This window comes from Mya arenaria, chromosome 2 (assembly GCF_026914265.1).
Source record: "Mya arenaria isolate MELC-2E11 chromosome 2, ASM2691426v1".
Lineage (NCBI taxonomy): Eukaryota > Metazoa > Mollusca > Bivalvia > Myida > Myidae > Mya > Mya arenaria.
Genome location: NC_069123.1, coordinates 59,238,112 through 59,249,122, shown reverse-complemented (window position 1 = coordinate 59,249,122; position 11,011 = coordinate 59,238,112). Strand labels below are relative to the sequence as shown.

The 11,011-nt window shown below is 33.2% G+C and overlaps 1 protein-coding gene across 1 annotated transcript; it reads left to right on the top strand.

Annotated features, from left to right (window-relative positions):
* The first annotated feature begins 238 nt into the window (after positions 1–238).
* Positions 239–6,761, top strand: LOC128224303 (homeobox protein unc-4 homolog). Its single transcript, XM_052934118.1, has 3 exons — positions 239–978; positions 3,219–3,388; positions 6,041–6,761. Exons 1-3 carry the CDS (start codon positions 657–659, stop codon positions 6,680–6,682), a joined length of 1,134 nt encoding a protein of 377 aa, XP_052790078.1. The 5' UTR covers positions 239–656; the 3' UTR covers positions 6,683–6,761.
* The last annotated feature ends 4,250 nt before the right edge of the window (positions 6,762–11,011 follow it).

Here is an 11,011-nt window from a genome sequence, read left to right as displayed (position 1 = left end):
AGTGTTCATTATTCTCTCATAACGAGGAGTGAAACTACAATTGCCGTCGCTCTTCTCCGACATCGATACCAGTGGAAGGCAGGGAACTGATTTCGTTTGATCAGCGATACGATTGGACGACGGGATATTAACTCACAGTTCCTGTGAAACACCGATCTGTATTGAATTTTCACCCTTTTGTGAAGCTTAAACTGACAACTGTCAATTTCAATGGCTATCCCTCTTTAAATACTTATAATATAATAGAGGAGGTGGTGGTTGATTTTAATGACAACTTATTCAGAAAGGATATCATAGTTATACTAAATGTTTATAGAGTTATTACCGTCACACTCAAAGGAACATTTGTGATGTGGTTATACTTCTAACAGCCATATGAGGGGCTTGTTTTGCACACGTTGATAAAATTGCAGAGATAACGATCAAAATATTGTCAGGAAAAGCGGATGTATACAGAAATGTTAGAACCTCTGAATCATACTTGAGCGCGTTCTAACAGCAATTACATTAAACCGATGCTGTATGTAATATACATGATCGAATCGAGCATTGCATAGTTAAAAATACGTAATCCAACAAAAGTGAAGCAAGCGCTTATCATATGACGCGTAAAAGAACAAATCAGCCGTCAAGACAACGCCGACAGCGAACGAGAAATGGATTCACCGTTGAGCTTTCTTCGTCAGCAGCAGCAGCAACAGCAGCAGCGTTACAACTACAATCTGCAGCATTTGCGTTTCCTGCATCCTCTGGCGGGCTACTCACATCTGCTGGATCCACTTACGTTAGCTCAGCTCTCATTAAATAAAGGACAGCCCTTCCAACCCGGGTACCTGGGTGGCCTGGGGTCACTGGTCAGTCACGGGGACTTTGCTTCGTCTGTCAACGCGGCGTTCTGCAATGCCGGTAAAAACGCAAGAGCGGACATGTCTCCCAAGAGTGACCATCTATCCGACAGAGCAAGGTCGTCAGAACAAGGTATATAACACACATTACATTCTAAATTTACATTCCATGTACAAATATTTTGAACAAATACAGTGCATGCAATAAAAACAATATGATGCATGCTCATTTACCATATCCAAGCAATGAAATATACAAGCTAGTATAACTTCCAAATATGAGGAAGAATCAACGGTTTGATTCAGCTTTTCACATGGAAACAAAACTTCTTTTTTGCTCTCACTTCAGCTGCAAAGGGTTCTGAAAAACTTAACAATACCGTTGCAGGCATGTAAAAATTAATATTTTATTAATTTAATCTTATAAAGAACACCAAAGAATACATGGTCTTGTAGATAATATTTGGTACAAAATAAATAATTAAAATCACTTTAAATTATTGGCAATATAATACGAATCCCTTAAATCAATAAGTGTCACTCTCACCTCAAATAACGATGTTGTCTAAATCCAGAGCGATTTGTTCTACTGCGCCATGCTGTCATCAAAGATTTGCTGTTAACAATTCATTCTCCCTAATTTTGCTTCCGTTCAAATTTTCTCAAAAAAATGGTTGTTTGTTTTATTTGAAAAATATTTAAAAAAAAACAACAAATATAAAGCATCTATTTTGTGAAAAATATTTGTTTCAAGTGAAGAGATTTGATTTAAAAAAAAAAAAGATTTTCAAAATATGGTGTGTTTTTTTAATTTGTACAAATAACCACATATTTTTCTCAATAATTTAAAATATGAATTCAGATTCCGAAACAACAACTTGCACTGCGTACCGATAAAAGGGCTTGTGTATGATATATAATCAATTATATAAATGTTTTTTATGTAATAAATGGTAATAATTAAATTAAGAAAAGAAGATGTTTTTCCAACAGTTTTTATCCTTGCGTTTATTGAATAGAAAAATGAAATATATTTAAAAGTCAGAAAAAATGTTTTACGCTCGTACAAGGATACTTAAAAATAAATTATCTTTTTTTTGCATGCATCGCTTGAAATCAACCTGACAATAACAATAAATAATAACGCAAAAACATTTTGATCATTTCAATTTCCTAATAGATCTTCATAAATTTCCGAATTGGGAACCTAATAATTATTCAAAAATGTTTGCAACATGTTTTAATATCTTTATATAATTTGCCTTCCCTTACATGAAATGAAACATTTTATAACTTAATTTCCACTCTTAATATCAATTCAACTTGATATTTGCAAGTGCCTGAGTGATATATGTTCAAATTAGTTTAAACGTATCTTTATGAAGCAGTATGACATTTTTACAAAGACAGTCCTTTGCTGTCTTCATAATTGAATATCTTGTGACAGACTATTATTCTAAAATTTATATCGATAGAAATTCGATTAAAAAACTTATAAAACTATTAAAACATACCATGAGACATTCAGTACATTTTCAATAGGTAAACAATTACATGATTAAATGTTTCTGCTTAATTGAATTTCAAATTAATTTCGATAAATATTAGTATCATTCCGCCGTATATTTCAATGAATCATAATTGCATCAGGTGCTTTGGTTCATGTTAAGCTTTGTCAAGGAATCAAACGTACACTGAAACTACCATTCTCTAAATGAACCCTCTCATAAAGAGTCACATTTCTTTGTACAAAGCACTCGAACTGAAATATATTCATTACAACTATTCTTAGCCAGCTCCGTCTGAACATCGTTATGCCAAGATTTTAAGGTGAGGGTTGCAGAAACCACAACAATCTCTTTTGAACAGAATAAACTAACATCAACTCGTTTATCATTACAACATCAATGAATTGAGATAGAATAATATATAATTGTAAGAAATCTTTTGAATAAAATTCATAACCTATCTATCAAAGATGATAACTTTAAACACTAAACATTGTTGGTAAAACAATGCATTTTAAATATAACAAAACAATGATGCAAGTGATGCCTTGAAATAAGATCAAAAGAGTTAAAACTCAAGAAAGTAAATGTTTTTATATTGAAATAAAAATGTTGAAACTACTTTTAAATCGTCAAACAAAATAAGAATTTTTCTAGACAATTGTTCTAATTGCTGTTTTGTCTTGTTCGTGTATTTCACGACTGTTCTTGTTGTAAACCGCTTCATGGTCACGGAGTAGTTCAGATCATGACCACATGCCCTTAAAATGTTGGTACACAAAGTCGAAAGCATTATCGATGTGTTGTTAAAGAACGTTTCAGATTTTTTTTCGAAAATTCACTTTTTGTTTACCCTTGTCTCCAGATTTTTACGAAGATGACGGGAAGGCCGGGAAGAGGCGGCGTACGCGGACGAACTTCACGAGCTGGCAGCTGGAGGAGCTCGAGCGGTCGTTTCAGACCAGCCACTATCCGGATGTGTTCATGAGAGAGGCCATCGCCATGAGGCTCGATCTCGTCGAGTCCAGGGTCCAGGTACGCACACGGGAACGTTCGTTTGAATGTCTGTGAAGTTTTAACTATTGTGGCTTTAAGCTAAGTCATAGTTAAAGTGTTACTGGGAAAGTCCGTATGATTTTCACTCTATTAATATGATTATCTGTTCAATTGAACCGGACGTTGCCTTCCACAATAAGGCATTGTAACCTCTTTAGAATGAAACAAATATATCACGTATTCAATCACTCAGTGGCCTCTACATTCATACAGTTGCAAGTGCCATGCCATACGATTAATTAGTTAGAAATCTAACAGACGATTACTGACTTTCTAAAAAAATAGGAAATATAAAATGATTAACAAGAAAAATAAACATTTTGCTGTTTTTGTTTAATTGTCAACTTATATTTAAAAACAAATAGAATGAATATTCTTTAGGAAATAAATAAAAACACACAAGATGACCTGTTTTTAGCGTCATCATTTTTCTTTCATTTCCATTAATAGATACAATCGATACTTCCACGAAGTCATTTAAACTAAGTATCAATTTATCACCAGATATTGTGAGCTGTTCTAAAACGCCATATGCTTCTAGGTTTTGATCAGCGTATATCCATGAAATTCATAAAACATGCAGAAAATCTCCATGTTCGTCTGGGATGTTTAAAATATACAGCTGTCATTTTAATATAAAAGTAACAGATGCACCATTTTGTAATTAATATATTGATTTTGTCTATTCGTCTGTATTTAAGTATGATACTATGCGTTAATACAGCCTTTATGGTAAAAAAACACATTTTTATTTGAAACGCTACAGCTTAAAAGCGACTTATTCAGTATTAGCGTGAAAGGTATTGGCCCTTCGATCATTCTGTCTCCAAAAATAATCATCAAGAAGATGAGAGAGGTCTAGTTGTAAAGACGTCTACCTCTTACCTCTCTCTGTGGGTGGGTTAAATCAGGGATACCTTCTCATGGTCTGTCAAAATGGACACATTGTTTTTAATTTAAAATCCGTCGAAAATTTACTGCTGAAGTATTAAAACACACCGATAATAATTGTTGTTGATTTGTTAGTCATTGAGGTAGAGGTTTAGACACCCATCATTAGCTACTGTTTTGCAAATGTCTCCAAAAAGACTACTTAATAGCAATTTTCTTGTCTCATAAATCTGGCATTGTACAGATTTATATTTCTTATTTATAATGAAACCGTATCCTCATATACATAAAGCATAGGAGTAGGTAGTTGAATTTAGCAACTTGAAATATTTCGAACCTAAATTGGAAGTTTATTTCTTCCTTACATTTTATGATATTTAAAATTTCTGCAACCCCCAAAAAATGTTTAAACTGCCTTTAATGTTCGTGCACACTATAAAAATAACAAAATGAGTCTAATTTTGTATTTCTCCTTTAAAAGTTTTATTTTACCATAAATATGACATAATTAGAAATTTATTCTTACATAAATAATTTATACAAATATCAATAAATAAATAAATAAATAAGTAAATAAATAAATAAATAAATAAATAAATAAATAAATAAATAAATAAATAAATAAATAAATAAATAAATAAATAAATAAATAAATAAAATAATAAATAAATAAATAAATAAATAAATAAATAAATAAATAAATAAATAAATAAATAAATAAATAAATAAATAAATAAATAAAATATAAATAAATAAATAAATAAATAAATAAATAAATAAATAAATAAATATTTTGAAGAACATTTACTATTATAATCTGAATCGTTGGCTCCTAATTTAAATATCACCAAAATTAAATTAAAGTATTGGATATGACGTTGGTTTTTTTAATAAAATAAAGATAATAAAGAGACCTTGTTAACTCAACTTCTTTACGATTCATGTCTACATCTGATAAAAATATATAGTGATATATACTATTGAAAACCTTAAAATTGAAATACATTGATCATCAAAATGTAAATTAATTAATTTCAGAAGACACATTTTTCAAACAAATGTAATTGAATGGAAAATGTCGCTATACATACAAATTAATTTCATTTTGATTTCATCTACATATTTCAAAACATATATTTCCATATCATCAGATAAATTAATGTTAACAATATTTTTTTGTACATTTCATCAACATCAAACAAATTATAGCGAAAAAATAATATTTTATCTGCTACGAGCTTTGTACTCAATCTAAGCAATAATATTCCAATTTGACTTGCACAACCAACTCTTACATTTATGACACTTTAGGCGTATATTCCATTCTTTTCAAGACCACTGAATTAGTAGTTTGAAGTAACTAAAATATGTAATTAAGTCCTCCTGCACGCGCCGAATGCTAATAGCAATGCGTTAATTAGAGGGTATGTGTTGGTAGTGTACATGCCTCACAAGCGCACAGTCCTCGCCCACCCGCTTATCCCTTGTCTGTTTGGAGATCAAGTACATAATCAATGCCCTTCTTTGTGGCGGTTGATGCATATCAGTGAGCTTCAGATTTGAAAAATCACTGAAAAAAACAAACTTCGGCCTTAGCATGTGTTCAAATGTTTATAATTTCGTTCTTAAACATATAAACTTAATTTGATATTGAATCATTCCATTTAATTATTTAAAAAAAGATAATAACGATTTCATGAAATTATTAATTTTCTCAACATTTACCTCTATACTTCCAAGGTGTGGTTCCAAAATCGTCGCGCAAAGTGGCGGAAGCACGAACACACGCGAAAGGGTCCCGGTCGCCCGGCGCACAATGCGCATCCACAGACGTGTAGCGGGGAACCAATCAGCGAGGAGGAAATTCGCCGGAAAGAGCAAGAGAAACTCGAGAGAAAACGTAGGAAACAGGAGGAGCGCATGCATCGACTCGAGGAGAAGAAGAAATTGTTCAGCACAATAAGCACACTATCAACATCTTCGTGTTCCTCTGGCACTCAGTTTGAACATGTAAGAGATGTGGAGAGAGAGACAGAGGGTGAACAGGAGGAGCATGTAAATAATATTGATAGAGACAATGATTTTGGTGAGGAAATTGACGTAGAAAACGCCAGCATTGAAAGCTCAAGAAGAAAAGAATTAAGTATGAAACGTGTCCCAGTGTCTAGTGAAGATCCAGTAAGAGACGATGATCAACCAGAGTGTAACAATAAACATGTGAGTGATTTAGGTAATGACATCGAGAGAAAGGAAACTGCGAGGAGAAGGAATCCTTTCAGCATTGAAAGCCTCCTTAATAAGGGAGATCAAACTAATACAACAACTATTCCTCATACCCCTGACGGATTTGGACAAACAAAATCCCCGGACCTTATGCTGTGAGCAATATCTTAGTTAGTTATTATTAGTATTTGTTAGTTTTGTATGTGCTATGTAAAGTTGGCATAAATATTAAATAAGATGTCGTATTTTTTCTTCAAGCAACTAGCAGTAGTTGCTTTTCGTTTGGGTAAATGTCCTGTATACTAATTCCATCCCGAAACATCTGATTGATTAAATACATATTACATCTAAACTGACAGTATGTCACCAAAGTATTCAGTGCAAGTAGATTAAGATAATTTATGGCGATTGAGATGTCTTAATCGTTGCAATCCATTTGGGGTTGATAATATCTGAGAAATTAAATAAAAGCGGAGAGAAAAATCGCAACCAACGAAATATTAAATATGGATATTATTTTGATTTACTAAATCTTTGGAAAATACCTCACAGGTACAGCAAGTAATTTTAATCAAACCTGTCAAAATTGTGTTTGATAGAGAAGATTGATGACATAAAAAAAATCGAAGAATTCGTAGTTTTACGACAAAATTATGATACCGAGACTTAGATGTTCCTTGCTGAACAACTGTCAAAGAGGAAAATTATGAATAAATGGCAAGGTTTATCACTAACAACATTTTAATATAATAAATTGTGCAATAACATCACTATCCTATGATTTAAAACCTTAGTAATGAGTTAATATGCATTGCCATTAAGATACTGGAAGTACACAACCCTCTGACTGGTACAGCATCTGTTGACATCAGCGTGGCGAAGTGCATGGGAGAACCTTGCCAATTAACAAAATAATGTCGAATCATTCAAATATGAGTTTATAGTCAATATAAGAGGAAGGTAAAATGACTTCTCTCAATACACTTTGAATTAGTTGCTTCCCCATTGTATAATTATTATGCCCCTTCTTCAGGACACAGGGTCTCTAGTTTGTGTAGTATTGTAGCCCAGTAATTAAATAAATATATCACAACAAAGTACAATTCCAACCTTTTACTTAAATACAAGGACATTCGTCGATAGTTTTAGCAAACCGATGGTTATATCAATTTGCATCCGTTAATTTCAAAAACACAGTACTATAACAAGATTAAAATAAAAACAATACAAAAGCGCAACTAAGGAAGACATTTTAACATATACTTTCATTAATCAGTATTTTATAGCAAAGACCAAAAGATATTTTGAAAATAAAATAAATGCAACACTTAGAATGTAGAAGTTGATTGACAAAATAATCTCTTCAAACAAATCTTTTTTCTAATGAATAGTTTTATAATATAAATTTGTGGAACCAAACGCATAGGTAGCATACACATATTAAATCCTTCAGTTTTTGTTTGAATTTAAAGTAATAAAATGAAGACACTTCTATAGCCCTCAGTGTTTCTGGTCGGGTAAACTGCTTCGGTTCTTCGGATATTATATGTGGCTCGAAAATTGAAGCAGCGACAAATGCAACTATGTAGAACCATACATTGTATCTTGAAAGTATAAACGGTTTATTAACGCATTGTGTTCAAACATTATTCAATTGAAGTGCTTTCTAATACTTCAGATTACTAAACAATTTACAAGAAGCCTTTCTTAATATTTTGATAGTAGAAAAAGGGGTCTGGAATTTATTCCTTGATGCCCAGGCTCCCTAAGGACTAGGCTTGTCTGCAAAGGAAGGGATTACACTCATTTAACTGTCAAACTAGCTCCTTAAATATTACCAAGTATAAGTCATCCAGGCAAAAGGAAAGGGACTGTCGTTCTAAAATTCAAAGAACAATCTATCAAGCGCACATCAGTGGTGATCTCTCTCGTCGGGAAAGCCCTCTTGGGGTCCCGGGAGATCCCAGATAAACAGCTGTTTGCTATTGGAGAAAATAATTAATCTTTGTTTCCTTGTGCGGATTCCAGTGCACTTTGTTCTGGGTATTTATTCTCGTGTTATGGCCGCATCAATTACGATTAGCTGGAATGACGGAATTAAAGTGTAAATGGAAATGCCAGGAATTAATATAGCGATCATGTAAGGTCCTTGAGATTTGCTTGAAATGGAATCTTGTTGTTTTAATGTTGTATGAGGGTCTGCACTAATTGAAACGGTGCTACTCAGCAAAAATGACAAAAAAGTAACTTTACATCGTTGGTTACTGAGATTTTGTCTGAACTCAACTTTATTTCTACCAAAGAAATACAATGATATTCATATTAATTTAAAAATAGTTACTATAATTATTAGCGACAATACTGTACAACCAAACAGGCAAATTGTTACCTAAAAAAACCGTTCTCAGATACGCAATAGTGCTTTTGTATGAATAATAATTATGAATTCTAAGTAGTGTAACATATTTGTGCGTATGGCATTATTGTTTGAATGTATGACATAGAGGAGGAAAATCCAACTATAGGATTCAACTTTAATTCACTTATGCCGGTTCGTGTTTTCAGTTAATAGAAAAAGTCCGCCGTAATTTCAATTACGGTGGGAATAAAGTTTCTATCTTAACACATAAATCTAAGCATGGTCACATAATGAAATAAATAATATGTTCCACAAAATAAAGAAACAATTTGAAGATTGAACGCTTGAAGAAATAATTATTGCTTGGCAGTTTTAAAATGGCTTATTTCACAAAATCTGAGTACATTGGTAGTTGAACAAAATCAAGGTTCATTGTTTCTGAAAGAAACACTTTAAACAAGCTTCCATACTGGAAATTCAATACGGAATGCCTTAGTTGTCAACAAAGGACATGAGGTAATTAGTCGGTATATTAATACTTGGTTCTTTATTCAGGATCAAATCAACAGTGAACAATTATTCTTGATTTTGTTTGGTTTCAGCCATGCCTTAATAACTACAGTAAGTGTGTTAGACGAAACTATGCTCTAGATAATTTGAAAAGAAGTTACTTCATTCTTAAGATTTTGTTAATGTTTGACCTGACAGTGCGATAAAGCAAATCTTGTTTCGAATTATTAGTTTGATTAGTTTGTCTTTCATTATAAAATAATTTGGTGTTCTAGAATATCACTTGGTTGACACGAGGTGAACGTGTTAGAGTTTGATTGCTTGTTGATATCCCAATGTTCCAAAACTTCAATCCCCTTGAAATGCCCAGTGTCAGTGTAAGGTATATATTAATGTGAGAGAGCTAACACGGTGGTCCTGTGACTTCAAGCAGATGGGAAAGGGTCTTATCACTGCATAGCATTTGTGTCCGAGTTGAAATACAAATTGCATGTAAGGAAACGGGTATATCGGGAAAGGCTATAAACAATTACTTCAAGTTTTGTGCTTCCAATTAAGAAAATGAATTTATTCATTGAAACTATATATTGTTCAACGTAATAAGTGAGGCATACCAAAGGTCCCATTGCCGATGCAGATCATGTTGAGTGGCAGACCTAGTAACGCCGAACAAAGTCCTCCGGTACCGTTCATCAGCGGCTGTTATTAAGAGGCTTTGCATGGAATCCCGGCTAATCAGCCAGGTCAGACGTCTCTAGTGGAACCCCAGCCTACCGCTAAAACTCACTATCTTTATTGTCGAAAGTAATTAAATTTGAATTAATCAACAAGCTTCCAACGAGAATAATCAGCAACGGTATTGAATAAAAGACACGATGTCTGCAATTGTCGACAACACAAAAGACAAAAAGATTTGGCCAAATTTGCATCTATATTGGATGTTGATCTTCTGGCAGAACTGAGATCCAGCGATCATGTCCGCTCCGATGGATCTGCATTAGGTTTCAGCACATTGCGGCGCACATCTTCATGTAACAGAACTTGGTAGAACCAGATGAGTTTGGTCGGTTAACCCGTATGTGGTTTGTACTAATTATTTACTTAAGCCTCAGCAAAGTTATGGTCAACATTTAGTTCAATCAAGCATCACTCACACTTTCTTCGGGCGTATAATCAACAAATGGAAGCAATATTGTTCCTACATTCAACGTGTCATAAAACAACATTTTTCCAAACGTTGTCATTTGACACCTGTGACGCGTGGTCGTAGAGAAATAAAATAATACTTTATCCATGGCTATAATAAAAATACATTGAATGATACACTTTTGTACGTTGACATTATACCGGAAATAACGTTTTCGAGAATTAGTTGAGTTATAAATGACCTGTGTACCCTCACCTCAAAGATGTACTTAGGTTTATGGTGTTCAAACCAGGGTAGAGTTGACTTTAATCTGTAACCCGTCAACTGTTTAATTTCGTAATTAAAGAAACCTCACCTGTCATAAGGGTAGTAAAATCGTGTCCTCATATGAATGTATCTCAACATTATCTGGTCATAATATGTTATCTTTCAGTAACACCTGGGGACTGCTTGTTCAGTGAGGAAAGTCCAG